This window comes from Protopterus annectens, chromosome 1.part1 (genome assembly GCF_019279795.1).
Source record: "Protopterus annectens isolate FY-2018-M chromosome 1.part1, PAN1.0, whole genome shotgun sequence".
NCBI classification, from domain to species: Eukaryota; Metazoa; Chordata; order Ceratodontiformes; family Protopteridae; genus Protopterus; species Protopterus annectens.
The window spans coordinates 357697707-357720503 of NC_056726.1; the positions used below are offsets into that span (position 1 = coordinate 357697707).

Below are 22797 nucleotides of genomic sequence, written 5' to 3' on the forward strand. Positions count from 1 at the left end.
GCGGCAAACGAGATCTGGGGTTATGGAGCAGTGCAGCATGGGATACCTGCTTGGCCCAGCCAATGAGAGACTTCGAGCTAGTAGAAAGTTGGCCGAGTCGGAGCCGATATTTGGCTCCGAACCCGTGAGTAAGAATGTAGGCGAGATTGGACTACATAACATCATTTGTTTCATGAAGTTTGTCCAGATATTGTACACATAAGGTGTATATGTCATCCAATTCAACTAAGTTCACCTCATGCACTGACTGTGATTCCAAGAAATGCTGAATTCATGATATCCAATACCTATAACTGGTTTGTCCACGGTACCATTTGCCAGTTGAAACATAAGCAATTATTCAAATGCATTAATTTCGGCAAAGAACTACTTAGGATTTTGAAGTTTTTAGACATTCATTGGCTGTCTTATCACCTCCTGCGTTCAGTGGGTCCTTGATCAATATGAGGAACTGAAGCTTCATTTTCAGACAGCCAAAGAGGAGCTGCGCAACTACATGGCTGAACTACCGAATCAGATGTTCAGTTCACCACAGAATAAACTTTACTTGCTGTTTTTGCAGCCCATATTACAGGAACTGAACAGAGTGAACAAATTATTCCAGTTAGACAAAGCAAGTCCTGTAAAGTTGCTGACTGAAATGTAAACTTTGTATCAAAATATGACTCAGCCAGTTTTAAGACACATTTACGTCGTGGGGAGCAGCAATGGCTTTTGATCTGGCAAACACATCTAACCATCTACCCCTAGCAGCTATTAACTATGGCATTGAATCATTGAATTCTACTTACTCTTCCATGAGTCCAGCATTGAGCACTCTTTGGCAGAGTAAATAAAACTGTGCTGTCTTGATTTTCTGTAGGAACTCCTAAGGGAACTGTATCAGAGATTGCCGGCAAATGTACCACAGCTAGAGTCTCTGGCTGATCTCTCACCTTGGAGCACAGAAACCAAACCTGTCAAACTTGTCATTTTTACTTTTGTACAAAGGGAATTTGGGAGATCTGGAGGAGCAGTGGATGTGAATCTGCACAATGTTGTGAAGAAACTTCAGCAATAACGACGTTGGGCAGTTTTGAGTAACCGTTGCAAATCTCACAGATGCTTCAGGGTATTTTGACTTTCTACAGCTGAGACATTTTACTTTGAGTGTGCTGATGATGCCTTTCAGTAATGCAGCCGTAGAAAGAACTTTCTCTGAAATTAATCTGATTAAAATGAAACTGAGAAGCAGAATGCAGCAAGGCATGCTAGAATCTTCGTTACACACTTGAAGCTACATGAAGAGCAAAGGGATTTGTTGCAATGGATCTATCCCAACAGCAGCAATGCTGAGTACATTCAATTCGAACATTTATTCGACCGATGATCATGATTACGATGATGTTCTACCTGATGAATATTTTGCAGTTACAGATAAATAAGTATCAAGTAATTAAGATTAATTATTAGTAATTCATAATATAATTTACAATTAGTTTTATCAAGCTGTCAGCTCGTGCAGTCTCTTGTTATAATAAGATTTATTATGACTAATTATAGCTGATTTAGGGCATTTTCTTCTTACTCACTCTTGGAGACATGAAGAATTACATAATTATTGCTCATTTATGACACTGTGTTCTTGTTTTACTCTTGGGGATGTGCAGACATACACTGGGATGGTTTTTGGCATTGACTCGGCTTTTTTTTTTTTTTTTTTTTTTTTTAAGTATCTGGCTGGCAACCCTGCGCATGATTAAAATGTACCTCTGTAACATATCTACAAGATGTAGTACAAGTTGAAAACCATTCTTCTGGGTTGGACTTAAACTTACTAAACTATGATCAACCTGTCAAGATATATAGCATAAATGCATGGCACTTTCACCTCTGGGACTTCAAGTAGAATAAGTAACAGTCAACTGTACAGTCCAAGTTATCAAAACGAACAAGCAAACAGAACAGTTCAAGGCCATACATGTCTGACTAGTATTCAATATGGTAGAAAGAAATTGTAAAAAATGCCTGGACAACTAACTTCTTACATATTAATGATTCTTCACTGTCCTAACTAATCTCATTTCATATAGGACACCATAACTGTTAAAATCTCACCCAGTAATTGGCTTCAGAGTGATGACTTGTCATTTCAACTGTTCGCTAGCAATGCATCAATATTAACTCTCTAAGGCTAAAGCTTTGGTCATGTGGGACTCCTGTGCCCAAGTTTACCCATTTAAGAGATTCAACAATGAAAGAACTTCCAGCAAAAAAAAAGCTAACAAGTCAGACTCACCTTTTGAGGATGTTGCCCACCAACCGGCCATAAGCAGCACCACAAAGCAAACATGGGACAAATAAGCCACTGGGGACAGAGATGCCGTATGTCCAACAAGAAAGGAAGAAATAGAGGACAAAGAACAATGACAGTGTGACAGGGCTGAAGGTACCTGAGGAGAAACATGTACAAATGAAACTGGATCACTGAAACCAGAAAAGCAAAAGAACAAAAATAGCAAGTCCAATATGCAGTAAGCTATAGCACAGCTAGGAATACAAAGGTTTACATACAAGTACTCATAAATGCCGCCACCCTCCCAAAACACATATACACAATACGTATAATGGGTATGTAGTAAGACAGTTATCTAAAAGGGAAATAAGAACAAATAAAGTAACCTATAAATGTTATTTCATTTATAATTCACTGGTGCACATTCAGGGACAAGGCTCCACTGCCTGCTAAACAGAAAGCAGAAAACAGAAGGACAGAACTGAGAAATTCAATGAGAGCGAATCAAAAGGAGAAGCCAAGCTAGTAAAACATCGTAAACTATTGATAATGCCAAGGACAACTCAGATTCAACCTGGGAGCACGTTTTTAAAACACAGGAATGTCTGCTCTATGGTAGGTAGAAGTTTGCCAATGTGTACTGCTGTTAACCCAGGTTTTAAAGTAAGCATAGCTAATTAACAGGGTCAGGATGATGTGGACATTGGCCAGCTGTCCATTTTAAGACAGAGGGTGCAGGTCTTAAGGTTTCTATTATAGAATGCCAGTGAAAGTCAGAAATCAATTTGCTTTGTAGAATCCCAGTGAAAGCCAGAAATCAATTTTCTGAAGTGCCCGAAATACCGGGAGTGAAAAAGCGCACATAAGTAGCATATTCTGTCATTTACCTGGATAAAAATGTGTGACACTGCCAGCCCTGCTAGACAGAATTTTGTAAATAATTCTATGTCATTTGTAAATATTAACAGGATTCATAGGCTTGTTTAACAAATGTAAGACTGCTGAATTCAGGGCTGTGTTACAAGTTTCTGAGTTGCCCATACCTTACTTGGATACAGGGAAGTTTCTCTGTTTACCTGTGAGAGAGGGGAACTTTGAGCAGCCATCTGTCTCTGGAGGAGTCGTTGCAGCCCAGAAGTTAGTAGTTTAAAAACCACGTTTGCACGGTTTTGCGTGACGGGCAGCACCGGTTAGCTACGATTAAACTATTCCCGGCTCCACTAAGTCTCCTCTTCAGTTTTTCCCTTGAAACTAGTCTCTCAACCTAAGCACTCAAAAAGCATCCTACAGTCCAGCACTTGCTTAGACCTAATAGCAAGCACTAATATACCCTGACACTTACTGCCCAGCAGGGCAAGGCTCTTTATCTACCCCTCACCTGCCAAGCGACTAAGCAGCTCACCCTACTATTCAGGCATGACCAAAGGGCAACTTCAGGTGTACTCTCAAGTCCAGCTGGTGAACCTGGGTATCCTGAGGCAATGTTACAACTGCCTCATGTATACAGACAACCCTTTCCTCCTACCACAAAACACTAACATATGCGAGAGATGTAATTATACAGCCAAACTGAAGGCTCACATAGACGTACTAAACCAGCACTGGCAAAAAATACACATAAATACACTAAATCATACTCGGAAGCTCTAAATAAAAACCTGCAAGAGCATCCGAGAGCTCCAAAGCAGACACCCAAAAAACCTGCACCTTCCATCACAAATCAGACAACACATAAAACACAGAATCAATGTGCTACACAGTCACAGCCCTTAAGGTGAAATAACATATCTAACACACTAGTAATAGGTGACTCTATAGTCAGACACACTGACGTCCCACTCACTAGGCTGGACAAGGAGAAAGTTACTGTTAGCTGCCTGTAAGGAGCCAGAATCCGCCACATAACACAAGCACTCAGGTCACTCCAGAACAAGTACAAATATGACTCTGTCATTGTTCATGTTGGTGTGAATGACCTGAGACGTACCTCCCTGGATTATATGAAGAGAGACATGGAAGAGCTCTCTGATCATGTAGCCCAGGCGGGTATGAACCTGACCCTGAGTAGCATCCTGCCCTCACCATGAATGATACCTCAGTATAAAGAAAAAATGATCAATTTCAACAATTGGCTAAGCTTCTGGTGTCATTCAAAGGGGATCCAGTTTCTGTCAGACTGGGACAACAAGCTCGACAAGCCGCATTGCTTCACAAGAGACGGCTTGCACCTGTCAGCCATTGGCTTTCGAATACTGGCCAAGGCACTTGCTGCCCCCGTAGTGCCTTTTTTAGGCAAGGGTCAAAAGTAAAACCCAACTCCATAAACAGCACAAATAAAAAAATGAAGGTTATGCTGCTCAACACCAGGAGTTTAAAATCTCAAAATGCATATGCTCGAAGCACTCCTCAGTATGGAGAATGTCGACATCTGTGCAGTAACTGAAACCTGGTTCAAGGCTCCAGAGAGCACTCCAGCACTACCGGGCTAAAACTCATACCACACATTTCGGCCACAGAACACAGACTGAAACACAAAAGGAGGGGGTGTATCCATATTCATCAAGGATATCTATACCTCCAGGTTAGTGGCGCAGCATGATACCTCTGAGATCATCCCTGTGCAACTAACATCCGGCAAATCTGCAATGCAAATTGTGGTCTGCTACAGATCACCCTCCATGACCCAGGACCACCACTCTGCCTTTCTGGAGACAATGGAAAACATGAAGGTAACACCCTGATATTGGGCAATTTCAATTACCCTACCATTAACTGGGAAATCTACTTGAGTACAAACTCCCAGGCTCAGCGCTTCCTGGAATTTATCAACTCAAATGCCCTAAATCAGCTGGTAAACTCCCCTACCAGAGGTGAAAACATATTGGACCTGGTCATCACCAACATGGGCGACAGGTGTTCTGCACCGGAGGTCAACCTTTCACTGGTTAGATCAGACCATAAACTAATCACTCTGGATGTCCACACCCCACCACCACCCCCAACCAAGGAAACCACAGTGAAAAACTTTTCTAAAGCAAACTTCACCTTACTTAAGACAGAGGTGGTAATTTTCACAGTCCCCACGCTAAAGAATAACACTGCCCAAGATGCAGAATCCTTTACAAATGCACTCTGAGCACCTACAAGGATGCATGGATCATGCCATCCCTAGCAAAACTAAGACTCGCTCCCCTAAGAGAAGGAAACCAGTCTGGTGGACCCCTGCCATAAACATAAACAGGTTATACAATAAAAGGAGGAAACTAGTTCAGAAAAAAGGCAAATCCCAAGAAGGAAAGACATCCCTGATCAGTATCAGTAAGAAACTAAGGTCCCTCATAAAATGATCCAAGGCTAACTTCGAAAGAAAAATAGCCAAGGATTGGAAAGATAACCACAAAGCCTTCTTTAGCTATGTCAAGAATCTAAGTAGCAACTCACAGATATACTCTGAGCTAGTGCAAAATAGCACAAAATATACTGAACCTACTGATATTGTCAACATCCTGGCAGATTCAGTGCAAACTTCACCCCCCTCTCACCTCCAAAAGGGCCCACAACAATACCGGAAAAGTGTAGTGTCCCAGAAATCACAGACACACTGGTGAAAACAGCCCTTTCAAAAGCCAAAAACACAGCATCAATGGGGCCAGATGGTGTCCCAGGATGCGTCTTGCACGAACTACAGAACGCACTAACCCCCCACCTAAACACGCTTTTCAACCTCAGCCTCTCCACAGGCTACGTGCCCATAGAATGGCGCACAGCAATGATTATTCCACACCACAAAGGAGGGGCCACAACTGACCCTGGTAACTATTGCCCTATAAGCCTGACTAGCCTGGTCTGCAAGGCTATGGAGTGCATCATCATGGAACTCATTAACAAAGACATTGGGAACCTCCAAACACTTGACCCGACCCAGTTCGGCTTTGTTAAGGGCAGATCATGCCTACTAAACCTGGTTGACTTCTTTGAGACAGTCACCAAGGCCATAGACGAGGGAAAGGGGGTTCACACAGCCTACCTTGACCTCGCCAAGGAGTTCGACACCATTCCTCACTCAGGTATTATAGAAAAACTCACCAGCCTGAACATAAACCCCTACATCACAAGATGGGTTGCCAACTGGCTTACAGACAGAACTCACGCGGTAAGAATAGCAGGCTCCAGGCCCAACTCTAAACCGGTCACAAGTGGTGCCCCACAAGGCTCGGTCCTGGGACCCCTACTGTTCGGCATACACTTCTCAGAAGTACAGGCAAACAAAGGAGGACTATGGCTAACCAAGTTCGCCGAAGACTGCAAACTGGGGGCCATAATTGACTCTCCGGCTGACATGGACATCCTCCAAAAAGACCTTACAGAGACGGACACCTGGTGTCAAAGTCATGGCCTCAAGCCAAAAAATGCATAGTCATCCCATTTGGGAAAAACAAAACACCCACGAATTACCACATAGGTGGCAGCCCCCTTAATACAGAAGAGGTAATAAGAGATCTGGGGACCCAGGTACATAGGAAATCCTTCTATGTGGCCCATCTAATTACTAAAGGGTTTGCATCTAGAAATAAAGAGGTTATAGTGCCCCTCTACTCGTCACTCATCAGACCCATCAGAGTACAATGCCCCATTTGGGATGTACCTCACAAGACACTTCCAACAGCTGGAAAGACCACAAAAGTACCTCACCAAGGGGATTACTGGCCTCAAACATATGTCCTATGCAGACCAACTGAAAAAACTCCGGCTGTACTCAGTGGCATATCGCTTACTCAGAGGTGATCTCTGCCTGACTTACATGCTCCACCTAAAGAAATCCAAGTCACTGCGAGCCACTCGCTCTAGTGAGCTAAACCTCACCACAACAATAAATAGAACATGCTGGAGGGATAGCTTCCCATCACAGAGACTCCCCTTGCTTTGGAACAAAATTCCTATCTACATTAGGCAGAGCCTCTCACTAACACTCTTCAAGAGAAACCTTGACGAGTGGATGGGTAACAGAAAATACACCCCTGGGATCACTTCATTGGCTCTTCTTGACAGAGGCTCAGTTAATTAATCAATGGGGCGGCGAAAGCTGACACACTCTGGCTAGGCTTATAAATGCCCTCGGGCAGATAGCCTAGTACCTACCTATGAACCTAAGAGAACTATGTTATGATTAAACTATACGTTCTGTACCAAGCTTCAAGATTGTAACCACAGTGCACTCAGCTGGAAAAGAGCAGAAATGTGTATATGGACTATATGCCTGTGCAAATGTACGTTTTCATACAAGAAATTGGGACATACAGAGTTAACCTGCAAACTCTGAGAAAATACAGAATTTTACGAGTGTGTCACTACAACTAGAAGACAAAATGTCTGCAGCTGGAAATCCTTTTGATTGTTTGAAACAGAGGTAATTACAGGTTCCCAAGGTAATTGTTTTACGACTTCCAGTTTAGGCAAGTTTATAAGAGAGAATTGTCAGCTTCTGAGAGATAAGTATTTTTAACAGAGGTGTTAAAAATTTAAGTTTCTGCTAGCCTGGGAAACTAGGCAGAGGTGATGTAATCTGAGATGATTCAGCAGTAATGTGTATTATCAATTTAAGAACTATCTGAGAGAGAAAAAATGCATTTTGTATTTTGTTCTGGACCTGTTAACAACTCACCAGCACTTTGCCTTGCTCTATAAGTAAGTTATTTAGAACACAGTTTCTCTTAGAGATAGATAGGAATACAGCAAGATTAGTTAAGAGATGTTTTCTGTATTTATGTGGGACTGTTCTGCTATGTTATTTTAAAGTATTTCCTGACTGCGAACTCTATTCTCGCTGTGCTGAGTTAATGAGTATTGTCTTGTACTTTTATTATTAAATATATTTAAACCTTTCAATTGCCATAAACAAACTCTACAACAGAAGGAAGAAACTGCTGCAAAAGAGAGTAAAATCCCATGAGTGGAGGAGCTCCCTGGTCAGCCTCAGTAAGAAGCTAAGATCCCTTATAAGATCCCCCAAAGCTAGCTATGAAAAAAAAAAAAATCGCCACTGATTCTAAGGACAACCACAAAGCATTCTATAGCTATGTCAAGAATCTCAATGGCAACACCCACATCTGCTCTGAGTTACAGCATAACGACACAAAAATTACAGAACCAACTGATATTGCCAACATCCTGGCAGATAGGTTCAGTGCTAACTTTACCCCCTTCTCACCCCCTAAAGGGCCCATATCTATACAGGAAGAATGCAGAGTCCCTGTAATCACAACTACGCAGGTAGAAGCTGCACTCTCTAAAGCCAAAAACACAGCATCCATGGGACCGGACACCATCCCAGGCTGCGTTTTACACGAACCTCAGAATGAACTGGCTTCCCACCTAAGCACCATGTTCAATCACAGCCTCACATCAGGCTTTGTGCCCAATGAATGGCGCACAGCAACAGTTATTCCACTTCACAAAGGGGGAGCCACCACTGATCCCGGGAACTATCGGCCTATTAGCCTGACGAGCCTGGTCTGTAAGGCCATGGAACGTATCATCATGGAACTCATAAACAAAGCCATCGGTAAGTTCCAAATTCTGGACCCCACCCAGTTCAGGTTTGTGAAAGCCAGATCACGTCTCCTGAACCTGACTGACTTCTTTGATGCAGTCACCAAAGTCTTAGATGAGGGTAAGGTGGTTCACACAGCCTATCTTGACCTCACCAAGGCTTTCGACACCATCCCCCATTCTGGAATTATAGATGAACTCACTAAACTAGGTACAAATCCCTAAGTCACAAGATGGGCTGCCAACTGGCTCACTGACAGAACCCACACTGTAAAAGTTGCAGACTCCAAATCTGACTTCAAACCAGTGAAAAGTGGAGTACCACAGAGTTCAGTCCTGAGACCTCTCCTGTTTGGTATCTACTTCTCTGAAGTACAGGCTAACACAGAAGGCCTTTGGCTAACAAAGTTCGCAGATGACTGCAAACTAGGAGCTAGAGCCGAGTCTCCAAATGATGTGGACATCCTACAGAAGGGCTTCACTGAGACAGATGCCTGGTGTCAGAGCCATGGCCTCAAGCTCAGTGTCAAAAAATGCATGGTTATCCCCTTTTTTAAAAACTCTGTACCCATGAACTACCACATAGGCAGCAGTCTACTTAACACTGAATGTGTGATAAGAGACCTTGGGACCCAGGTAGACAGTAGTCTCTCCTTTGATAATCACATCGACACAGTAGTCAGGAAATCCTTCTACGCAGCACACCTCATCACAAAAGGATTCTCATCCAGGAAAAAAGAGGTCATTGTTCCCCTCTACTCGACACTCATTAGACCCATTATAGAGTACAACACCCCTTTTGGAATGTACCTCACAAGACATCTGCAGCAGCTGGAAAGGCCACAGAAGTACCTCACAAAGAGGATTACTGGCCTCAAACAGATGCCCTACACTGACCGTCTCAAAAAACTCCAGCTTTACTCCGTTGCATATCGCCTACTCAGAGGTGATCTCTGCCTAACATACAAAGCTATGTCAAACCCAGAGCTGTTAGACATGCTACACCTAAAGAAATTCCAATCCCTCCGAGCTACATGCTCTCGGGACCTAAACCTTGTCACCACAATAAACAGGACATGCTGGAGGGACAGATTCCTGTCCCAGGGACTTCCCATACTCTGGAACAAGCTACCCATCTATGTCAAGCAAAGTTCCTCATTAGCACTCTTCAAGAAAACTCTTGATGAGTGGATAGGAAATAGAAAATACACCCCGGGGATCACTTCTGTGGCTCTGCTCAACAGGGGCACAGGAAAATTATTTTCTTGGGTGGCATAAGCCAGGGAACCTTGTTGGCTAGGCTTACTTAGGCAAGCTTCTAAGAGACAATTGTCAGCTTCTGAGAGATAAGTATTTTTAACAAGAGACATGTTAAAAATTTAAGTTCTTGCAAGCCTGGGAAACTAGGCAAAGTGACAAGAATGACGTAAGCTGAGATGATTCAGCAGTAATGTGTATTCAATTTAAGAACTATCTCAGAGAGAAAGAGTGCATTTTGTATTTTGTTCTGGAACTGTTAACAACTCACCAGCTCTTTGCCTTGCTCTGTAACTAAGTTACTTAGAACATAGTTTCTCTTAGAGACAGATAGGAATATAGCAAGATTACTTAGAGATGTTTTCTGTATTTATGTGAGACTGTCCTGCTATGTTATTTTAAAGTATTTCCTGTGACTGTGAACTCTATTGTCACTGTGCTGAGTTAATAAGTATTGCCTTGTGCTTTCATTACTTATTATTAAATATATTTAAACTTTTAATTGTGGCTGGTTTGCTTACAGATATTTAAGCTCTTCGAGTACTTGTATGCATTTGGTGATACTGTATAGGCCACTCTAGAATAGCCTTAAAAGTTTGGTCACACTTACCATTTGGATAACAGTAACATTACACAGTGGAATTGGTCACCCTTTCGGAAGGGCCTTATAGTAGCTGATAAGTAGGGGTTCTGGTGGCAGTGCTAACTACCTTATGGTCTGGGCAGAAGGGGACATAGCTAGTAAACCTGTGCCAGCCTTTCCCAGGTCCAGGTGTGTGTATATATCAAACCTCAACTCAAAGTTTGTGTGTGTGTGTGTCAGCTACTTGGGCAGGGATATGAAGCACTGGTTGGACAGAGAGAGTGCTGGAGGACTTGGCTTGGAACACTCGCTAAGGACTCCAATCTATAGCTGTGCCAGTGGGGAGTCTTACTGGGGATTTGGAGAGACAGGGAGAAACCAGCCCCAGACTGACTGTGATCTCTGTGTGCTGTTAAGGGAAATTGTACTTTACTGTGTAACTACTGTTCATCCTCCCAATGTGCATTTCCCTCACTGGTGTTAGCGGTGAGGATTGAGGCTCCTTGATTACTAGGCCAGGGCAGGGGTGTTACAACATGCATGTATGTAGTACAATGGAAGAACTATATCTTGCATAGCCTAAAGTGGTTTTTGACTAAACAAGAATGTCAGCCTACAGGTTCCCATCTAGAGGTGGGCAAGCCTGGGATTTTCAAAAAAAAAAGAGCCAAGCCAAGGGTTTGGCTTGACACTTAGAACTCATTAAGAGCCAAACTGGTCTGAGCAATGAAGAATGGAGAAAAGTTGAAATGGGCCATGGGAAAAAATAAAATAAAACAAAATAACATAAAAAACACTTTTCCTAGAAAACAGTACTTTTTGTTTCTCACTTCATAAGTGTGCACCAGTGAAATGATTCCTATGCATACTGAGTTTATCAGACTAAAAATTAAGTACACTTTTTCTTTGTAAACCAAATGTCACATATAGACATCTACCACCTGACATGGTAGTAAGTAACTTTATCAAACATCCACAGGTTCACATTAGGTAGTATAAACCTCAATGATTCTTTCAGGAAGTCCTCCAGAAATTTTAAAGCCAATTCCTGAAGTTCACCACCATACAGAAAAGATTGATGACATTTACACAAATAGGGTTGAATAAAACAAGTTGCCTTAAGATTTTATAATGCCCATTTAATGATAAAATTATAATGTGCCTACTATAAAATGTTTAGTCCCATTTACTTAAATAGACACCCCCCAATATTTGTATGAATGTAGCTATTATATAATCTTAAAAGGCATCTTTATTTACCATCCATTTTCTTGACCAGAACACCATATTAAATGCAATCATATGGATGAAAAGGCCATCAGCAAACAAGAAGCAAGCCTTGGGAATCAATTATAAGTAAAACAGGAGATACTAATGGTACCACAAAGTTTTAAAATCCCCTAATAAGCACCAATATGTGCCTGATGAAGACTGCAGCTGAGGATTGGTCAGTTGCTACCTTTACTAAAACTTTCCTTTATGTCAGGTCACAAAACTGTCCAATCATAAATGTGCTTTAACACAGTTTCAGTATTTGACAAAAAGTTAGAGGGCTGTTAAAAATTAAATTTACGTAATGCAGGTGGAACACACACACACACACACACACACACACACACACACACACACACACACAGGATCCAACAGAGGTCAGCAACCATATGTCATTTACTGTAGCATGAACTCTGCTACCCAAGGAGTTGACAGACTACAGAAAAGCTTCAGTTTTATAAAAACTCAGTGTAAGTAACACTAGCATTTTGCCTAAAAATGATGTGCTCATTTACAGGCAACCTGCCAGTAACAACACTCACCTGGCTGCGAAGGCAAATATCTAACCTTACTATGCAGGTGCAGTTTCATTTACACAGTTTCTTTATTTCTGAATAAGAAAATAAAATAACAAGCAATCTCCACCTTCCATCCTCATTCATTAAGTCCATCAGCACTGAGTGCTGCATTTACTGAGTATTTTAAGTATATTCTACTGAAACCACAAAACAAGTTTGCTTTTCAGTTTTTAGGTTGAGATCTTGCACAGCTCGATTACTGTCCATAAAAAAATATACAAAATCCTAAAACTGAAAAAAAAACAGTTGCAGCTGGACTTGAATGAGTGTGTATTTATGCATACATCCACACATACTTACAGCTAAATAAAATATATACAAACAAGACATATCTACAAATAATGCAACGTAATAAAAAACAGCTTATACACAGGGGATTAGCGCTTACTCTATCTTAGGTTTTATTGTTATTAAATTAAAGTATAATGGGAATTATTTTTCCAACATGCATGTAGCAAAGTGAGGCAAAAGCTTCTTAAAAAGGAATAGAAAAAAGGGTGTTAGCATATAAAATCAAAACAAATATTATTATTGATGACGGGGTTCCTGTTGCAGTCTCTAGAAACTAATACTGAAGCCATGTTTTCACAAGAAGACCGCAGACCTTTTAGAAAATAAATATTCCAGTGCCATCTCTCTCAAGTAAAGCTAAGGAAAAAAAAAAAAAGAAGAAAAAGAATGAAAAACAAAGACCATGTAAATTATTTTCCTGCTGGCAGTGTATTACCCCATCTCCCACACTTGTCAAATCACAGATAAGACCTAACAGAGACCACAGTCACAGCTTTTCAGATCTGGTCTGCATTTCAGCAATAAATAAATAAATAAAGCCATCTCAGCTCTCTGTGGCTCCACACCTACTGAGGCGTCTGCCAACTAAGATGTGAAGTTGAGTAGACTGGACCTAATTTTGCCAACTAAAAATAAAACAACATTGGCAGTGTAGATTAGGATTAAAGGCAAGTTTAAAAAAAAAAAGCCGTCTTGGCTCGTACCTGGCTCTTCATCTTGCTACACCACTAGCCCAAACTGAGCTTATTCTCAAGCTCAAGCCTGGCTCAAGGCCACTCTGGCTTGCCCACTTGTATTCCTATCACAGCATACAGTCATAGGTTTCATAGGTCCATAGATTAGTATTAGGCTAATTGCCCTTGCGAGCCATTTTAAGCTTAGCCAATTATCCCTTGTGAGACTCAAACCCTGCACTTGTGTTTCTAAAGAAAACACCTTAACCATTAGGCCACCCTCCTAACCCCCTCTCTCACACAGTCTCAACCTGCTAAGAGGCCGATGTGGAAAACAGACCATAGCAATGTGTAACAGTCAGAATGTGGAACACTATTTTTGCACTGCACAAAATGCAAACCAAAATATGCATTATATAAATATTTAATAACAAATATATGCATGCGCGCACACAAACACGCATATAGAAACAGAAAGTCACAGCGATTCACACATACAGAGAAACTCAGATACAAACACACACACACACATACTCACCCTGTCACCCACCCACACATCAGTGACTTAACTGTCGATATGATTTATGTATTTCTTAACATACTGAATCAGCATAAAACATCTGAAGAGTACAGATTTAATAAAGTGGCTATAATCATTGGGCACAGAGAGTCACACAGAGGCATAGACACACAATCCCCCCCAACAAACACACAAATGTGCCCAGTCATATGAACCACTTCACTGACTGTGTACTCACCAGATGTTTTATTCTAATTCAGTGAATGAAGACATACACAAATTGTACTAACAGTAAAGTCAATGTGTACAGTATTACATCTCCTGTCTCCTGTTTCCCCTCCCTACACATAGGCACACCATGTTTTCAAGTGAATATCTCTAATTTTTTTCATATTTCTGTCTGTTGTTTAGACATTCTTCATATATTGAGGACTGCAGTCACTAAATAATGAAATAAATTTTAAGTTTCAGATTTCATATTGTTCAGAAAATGCATGCTAATGCAAAATCTGTTATTCTAGCAAATTTCTATGAACCATATTTAAAATCTTTCTCCAGTTTGGCAGCTTTGCCTCAGTTATTTTTTTGTCTCTGCCCCTGATTCTTGAGCTAACAGGTTGACACAGCCACATGCACACATACATACAAACACACCAATGTAAACGCCACCATTCCAGTTATTTGCTTTAGTTCTGCTTTGCTTTTTTTTTCTCTCCCACCTTCCCCTAAATGAGATTAGGAGAAACTATATTTAGTAAGGGGAAAAGGGAAAAGATAGTAGCTTATTTTCACTTCCTGTGTGTGAATCAGGATGGTTCAACAAGCTGCCCTGAAACCACAGACGTGCATCTACTGGCATTCTGATTGGCTTTTTTTTTTTGATGACAAGGTTTAGATCCCTGGAGCGTGTGGCTCTGAGGGATTGGGATTTCTTTAAGTGGAGCATGTCAACAGCTCAGGGTTTGAAATGGCCTTGTAAGTTAAGCAGAGATCGCCTCTGAGTAGACTATATGCCACAGAGTATAGCTGGAGTTTTTTTTTAGATGGTCAGCATAGGGCATCTGCTTTAGGCCTGTGATTCTTTTAGTGAGGTATTTCCACGGCCTTTCCAGCTGAAATTAAATAAATCAAAGGACCTGATCAAGCAATTACAGCCAGGACTGGCTGGAATACCTAAGCTGCACTACAAGAAGGGGCTGTAGTAGCCTGATTGAGCTATGGTGACTGAGCAGGGAGGAGGAGAACTTAAAAGATCAAATTACAGTTTTAAAATAAAATACAACAGGTCTGACATCATGCAAATATTGAGATGCATCTAGAGCCTTGCTGCAAGCTTCTGCAACCAACATGAATGAAATGAGAACTTGGATCTGCTTTGTATTTCTATCTGTCATCCCTTTCATCCATTCTACTCGGTTATGAGGATAACTGTAGTATACATAAAATCATTAGGCAGTGCATATAGTGACGTCTCACCTACAGCTCAACGGCAGTTTCACTGCAGTCTCTTCCTTTAACAATGTCAGATAAGCACCCACTAGAAGGAAATATCAGTTTGATGAACAAATCTAACACGTGACCAATAACCTATTTTTACTCTGCTATTATACCTTAGCTACTGCCCAAGAAGATGGTGCTATAGTTAATTACATGTTGGGTTCCCAAGTGCACAGGCAGAATACCTACAGTTAAACAAATAAAACCCAAAGTAATAAAGAAAGAATGTCAACAGTATTACTGGTCAAAACTTGATTTTAAAGAGTTTTGTTGCAACACACACAATAAATAATAAACAAGATGGTTTCACTATGAAATAGTCTGTTCCAAGACTGCTGCAATTAGGGTACCGCTCTTTTCTCTTATGCAAGACTTTTGGGCTAGTTTTGTAAGTTAGAGTGCGTATGTTTCTTCCTTGATGAGAGTAGGTGGGGGTGATGTCCAAACCTTCTTCATCCTTGTTACCCAGATACAGGTTAAAGCATTTCCAGGGAGAAAACAGTGGTGCTATAGGCACAAGTCAGTCACAGTGGACTTCGTACCCCTTCTGTAAGAGCACAGATGGAATTAACCTGACGGAAGCTGTAAATAGGAAAGTTCCCATTACTCTTGCTACACAGAAGATACACTTACCTTAAAAATTGCTCTACAAGGGATACTCCTTAATGGGCTTAACTACTGGTTCATCCTTTCCACCAAAGATTATCCAGCACTTTTTCTAGTAAGCTTCTGTGTGGAGGGTACCAATACTTGGTGCTGATGTATTCTATGACATTGTACTCTGATAACAAAATCATGCCTAGCCCCTTGGGTCTACCAATTTGCCCCAAACACTAGTGAACACACTTCCGCAAATCAAAAAATAACAATGAAGACTGGCATTTACATTGCTAACAAATAATATACAAATAATTATCTACGCAATTTGCAAGAAACTCCACAAAACAAAGCTAAAGGCGGAATTTTTCAGGTGTACAGGATAGTGAGAGGGTATATGGGATTCATTAAAGGACAGATCCGCAGCATATAACTGAAACAGTAAAGGCATATCTACTTTATCTGTCACTAAGTATCCTTCCTTCATGGGTCAAAGACTGGGTTGAATCTCAAGTGTTAAATTCAGCAGGACCGAAGAAGTTGAAAGCAACCAAGAACCAAGTTTAAAGAAACTTTAGTTCTTAAGTACAGATGTACCAAAGGAAGCCTGATTTTTTTTTTTAGAGTATGAGTCACGAGAAAAAGAAAACTGTTAATGAAGATCAAGTGGCTGATACAAAGCTGTCTGCAAAGAAGACATTCCTGAAGCAAGCAGAGGATGTAACCACACCTCTAGTACAGTGTCCTTTAACAGCAGCATTTTCCAAGGGGATACTTCAACATCTTCACAACTAATAGCAACAGATGGCACTCATTTAAGGGTTTGCTTGGTGGTAGCTAGCCCTTCCCTCACTGGAGAGAAGAAGACATACAATTGCTTGGTCTACCCAAAAAAAACATGCACCCACTTTAAGGCTTTTACTACAAAACACAAAGCAAATCATTCAGAACTTAATTGCCTGATCTCAACTGCTCGAAGTCAGCCTGCTACACACAAAGTAATAGAGCAGCTTGAAACATTTTTTTTCAACGTGGAGAACAAATCCCACCCTCCCACCCCCAACTCCATGGTCACACAACAGTGAGGAAGGGAGAGACTAACCAAAACCGTGCAGAAAGGTTTCACTCTAGCAGTTTAACTGAGTAGTTGTGACCGACTAGTTAACATCTGATCAACTGTGCTCTGAAGAAATGTGAGACTGTCTGGTGCACATCCATGGCATGGCTCTTCAAAAGTAGGTGGAATGCATGATACCTTTAAAGACCTGTTTGTCTAGCTGGTGATGGGCTAAAATATTCCCTTAAATAAAGCCATGAAAGGCAGAAATAGTGGACACAATAAACCATAACCATGAAATAAGTAAGTGTCAAGTCATATCAGGTGGCCAAGGTATGTCTGGATGATTCAAAGTATAACAGACTAGAGTAGTACCATTTTATCATGCCACCCAAATAAAAACATCTTCCATTTGGAATAACAATTCTGTCTGCAACCAAATCACTTCTGAAACTCTAGCTGGGATAGCTTGCAGAATAAAATGATCGGCAACACTGCTCAGGCACAGAGTTGATGACAGTTGTCAGCCCAGCTACGAAATACCCTAGCTAGAGCCAAGAATTTCCTGCCTCACCTAGAACTAAACCACACCTTGCCACATCACCATAGCATGTCTAGAATTAGTTTTTTTTTTTTTCTCTGAATACTGTGAACAGACATGGGATCAGCAAGAGTGGTAGGAAGACAAAGGAGTCTCCCTTGCCATGAGATGAAGAAAATATTACTGCAAACCCCACTCTGTTTTGCACAACAGGCCAGAGAGGGGAATAAATACCTTCTCCCAAGAGGCAAACCCAGACCGATTTTCAAAGTAGTGTCCCACTTCCAGAAAGTCCGATTCAGACACAGCTCCTGAACATGCACCACTAGCTTAGAGCTGAAGGACTGGCTCAGCAGGTTTGTCAGAACATTCCCTTCCCTTGGGATTTGAACTTCAGATGAGAGATGCCCCTGTTCACAGTCAGATATAATAAGCTTTTCTGAGGCAAGATTACTATTGTAAGCATCTCTGGTTGCTTACACACCACACAGATGCACTGGTTGCCAAACTGGAACGGAAGCAAGCAAAGATGTAATGTCTCCTTCAGGGCAAAGGCTGGGAGGACTGCTACTGTGTCCAGATGTATATTTAAAGCCATCAACTCCACAGTGGACCATGCCTTATGAATTGTAGTAGTGTACTTTCCACTCTACTACATAAGGATACACCCTCAAAGCCCACAAAATGTTATTTTGCAGGAAACGTAGCTCTACCTATACTGTTTTTGGAAATGTCTGCCATTCCAAGACCCAGCAACCACTGATTCTTAATGCAAGCAAAGCACACCATGAAGACTGTGGCTGCCATCAAAGCCAGAAGCCACATCAAGATCCACACCTAGACGGTGTACTGTGCCCTCACTCAGGCTACCCAAGTCAAGACTTCTTGGACCCTTTCCAAGGACAAGAACAGCTTGAGAGTCCAGTTCCATGCCTACACATGCAATTATCTAAGACAGTGTGAGAGTGGACTCCTCACAGTTTAACACATACAATGACTGCAAACAAATTCCAAGGATACTATCAGAGACTGACTGAAAGTCCCCTGATTAGGCCACCAGAAGCCAGGATCCAGGTAGCACAGCACAAAGATCCTTCTCTTGCAAGGCTTCAGCCGTAAATGTGAAGAACCAGTCAAAAATCCTGACTAGTTGGGGTTGGCATAATGGTTAAGATGTTTACCTTGCAAACACAAGACACAGGGTTTGATTCTCACATTTGGGAAGTATGGCTAGGTATTCACCTGAGGTTTGGCTCCCATGACCCTGACAGACAGAGGCAGATGATAATGACCAAATCGACATACCCACCCACACAACCTCCAGAAACTTCCTGACTAACATCATCATCATCATCATAACATACCCCTCCTAATAAAATGCTCATAATACACAGGGACACAACTGGGTTGGACGACATGGCTAGGCTTATAAAGGCCCTGGTGGTCGTTAGTCTAGTATATACCTATGAATGAAAAAAAAAAGCATAAACATTAACACTTTATAGTGAAATGATGCCCACCCAAACAGAAACAAAAAAAATCTCCTGTGTGGACCTCAAACACTGACATGCAAGAAGATATCCATCATTTTCAGTGAGGCCATTCATGCACCATGTACCAGCAGTAGCATAGCCACCTTTGAAAGTCACCCTTAAAAATCGTGCTAAAGTCACTGATGAAACCATCCATCACCTCTGGAAAGAGGAAACGGCAAAAGTAGAACTCTGCTTTTGTTCAAAATTAGGTCAAACTCTACAGCCTCTTTCAGCAACACACTCTGGACATGTTCCAAGAGGTGCACCGAAATGGTCTGGTCAGTTAATGAAGCTCTTTCTAGGGAACGTATAAGAGCTCTCAAAAATGTCTGATTCTGACTACATCCAGAACAGTGGTCTTTGCTGATGGCTATACAAGCTAGGCCAAACTTAAAGAACTGTCATGAGGCAATCTCAGAATGTAGTCAGGACTGTTCATTCATAGGTTCATAGGAAAGTACTAGGCTAGCTGGCCTTATTGGTCATTTTAAGCCTAGCCAATGTCCAATTCAAAGGTGAAAACCAAACTTTGTACCTTGTGTTTGTGAGGTAAACAAACTTAAGTATTATGCTAGACCCCATCCCACCTTAATTATATATTCCTAGTAATGTAACATTTTTTTTGTTTTGCTAACCAGGGTAGAGGACTGATCTCCTTGGACCTTTTATAGACGGAGTCCAGGAGAACTGTCTGGAGTCACACAGAAAATGGAGGCTGATGGAATCGAAACCTAGGTCACTGGACCACAAGAAACAGCTTCTTAACAGTCTTTAATCTTCTGTACCAAACGCCATAAAAGTATCATGCTGGGTGGGCTTGAACCACCAACCTTTTGGTTAACAGGCAAATTCACTAACCAACTGTGCCACACAGACATGTTGCAGCAGGGCCAGCAGAAGCATCTGCAGGGTGACATGGCGGGCATAGGAGGGGACAAGGCCTTGTGATGTTTTAATCTCTTCTTAGTTCTGTAAAGAAGATTGTCACATTTGGAATATGGCTGCAACTGGAAGAGGAAGAGGAAGAAGGCAGAGGCATACTGGAAATGTAAATATCCTCATGGTGATGAAAGCCTAGCTCCATTTAAAGAGGCCCTCTACTAAGTCTTGAGAGGGCTTGCCAAAGAAAACTCCATTTGTGAACTACGCACCTAGGAAGGAGTCTCTGAGCTCTTTCTTCATGGATGACAGCTTCAGCCAAGCCATCCTGTGAAGGTAAACACCTAAACTTGTTACCCTACTCCTTATAATACACTAATTTCCATTTTACTCATATGCAGTTATAGACACTAATTTAATCTTCAACTAGCATTGGCTAATAATAACTTCCCTTTCAAGATTCTTTTTCCCTCAAAATGATTTGTAAAAGACTACAACACAATACAAACTTGTGTAGAAATATCAGAATGCAAATTTGTCCCACAAAATGTAATTCTATGGTGCCCCTTGCAAATTCAGAAGTATGTTTTTCCTTGTGAAAAATTAATGTAAATACATGTGTAAAGCAATCTGGTTGTAATCAAAGTATACTATCTGCAAATGGTAATAACTTTAAGCCATCTGAAAATGTATCATGAATTACCAAAGCATCACCCTTTGCAAAATGAAAGATTTCCATGCAGTTGCCCATAACGTTTTAGTGGTGAAATTCCATGTAAAACCCAAGTGAATTTGTTTCTTGTGGATTTATTTATTTAATTTATTTCAGTTTGATAACTGGGGAAGTCCACTGGACCACGAAGAGCCCATTTTCAGTTGAGGGCTGGGGAGAAAAGCTCTAGTGTACAGTTACAGAGAAAAAGAATATACAATCAATTGTGAGAATATGCAGAGTACGAAATAATAGTGTGGTAACAAAGTAAGTTCATGGAGAAAATACAGCAAACAATACAATAACATGGCATATTTGATACAGGCATATGATAAAAGGATTAAATCACATATAGTTTTTTTCCCTATAAACATATTAAACTACCGTTTGTAGTTTCCTGAAACATTAACTTTAAATTAAGATGTCAACATCTCTAATTTACTACGTAGTACAAGGTAACTAAGTTCCATATATTTGCCAGATTAGCAATTGATACCTAGCCAAGAGTCAAACCTAGAATATACTTTACTCGACTATTACTGTAAACATACAATACACTGGATTTCTTTGACATTTTAGCAATACAACAGCATATCTTTGTCTACCTATTTAGATGCGAACATTGGCCAAATATATCAGAAAAACTCTCATGTAGAGTTATAACACCTCTTATGAAAAAGAAATCTTGTTAATCTGGGACATTTGCTTACCTATAAATAAAATAGATCTCCTTCTATATCACTGTTGCAGTATCCAAAACAGAAGGGATCTCCTGCTCATGGCAGCCCAAATCTCAGCCAGTATACAAAAGCCTAATGATCTTGTATGCGCTGTACATTACGTTTATGCTCCCAGCACAGAGTGTAAGGCATAAAAGGGAAGTATGGCTGCAACTACCCAGAACTTCTATGTCACCTACAACATTATTTTGTTAGTTGATCTGAACATCTTGTTACTGTACTGAGCAGTTAGCCACCAGATGCCTAAGACACCGAGAAGCCATCTGTCTTCTCTGGCCATTGATCTTGAAAACCGGCAACTTAAACAGTTAGCCAAGGGTACCATGACAGAATCTTTTAACCCTGAGATACTTTCACTAGGTAAAAAGAAAGCCAAGAAGTCTCAGCCAGATTCTTTAGCTGTCCAGTCTCCACCGGAATCGTAATTGCTCTGTAGGTTGTTCGGTGTCTGTCAGATTCCTCTGCCATGACCCTGTCGGAGGCCAGCATGGATCCATCCTTCTGCATGTCCTCTTGAGTCTTTGCAGGAATCTGTTCTGGATGTCGAGGGTCCTAGAGGGATTCCACTGATATTGGTCAGGGAGAAGGTTCCAGGTTCTCTTACCAAATCTCGCTAAGGGTCAAAACCTCTAGTACTTGTAAGGGCTGATGTCCCTTCCAAGAAAAGACAAAAACTGAAGCATGTTTCTGTCCATCTTAAGGATCTTCAAAGGGAATGGTAAGAGTTTACTCAGGGCTTGTTTTCTGCCTTGATGACTCTAATCTCCTCAAGGGTTTTTGTTACCTGCTCCTCCTTGCCCCCAAGGCAGGAAGACTGGGAGCCCCCTCTGTTAAGGCTTCTCCGATTTCTGTGGCTTAGAAGCCTCCTTTATCTGATAAGCATGCTTATATTTGACAGTTTGCCCCACCCTTTCTTTTAGACTAGGTTTCTTTGTCCCCTTGGCTTTTCCCGTGTCTTCCAATTTGACATGTCATCACTTCAGACTCTTGGGTTCTTTCTGTCATCCATCAGGGTTACTTCATGGTATGGAAGTCTCTCCCTCCTTCTTCAGGGATTTCTCAACCTCCTTTAGAGCAACTTTTCTAGGGTCCTGGTGAACCAAGGAACCATTCACCCTGTCCCTTCTTCCCATGTGGGAAAGGATTTTTATTCCAGGATGTTGCTGGTTCCTCGAAAGAGGGGAACTTGGGAGACTTATTCAGGATTTGTCCCAGTTCAAAACCTTTCTCAAGGTCCCTT

General features: G+C 41.3%; 1 protein-coding gene across 1 annotated transcript in view; it reads right to left on the reverse strand.

The window, feature by feature from the left end:
• Positions 1-22797, reverse strand: part of CLCN6 (chloride voltage-gated channel 6) — a 1280196-nt gene that overhangs the window by 580607 nt on the left and 676792 nt on the right. The window contains exon 15 of the mRNA XM_044075232.1: positions 2279-2432. Coding sequence (XP_043931167.1) covers positions 2279-2432 — 154 coding nt within the window. The remainder of the gene's footprint in view (positions 1-2278; positions 2433-22797) is intronic.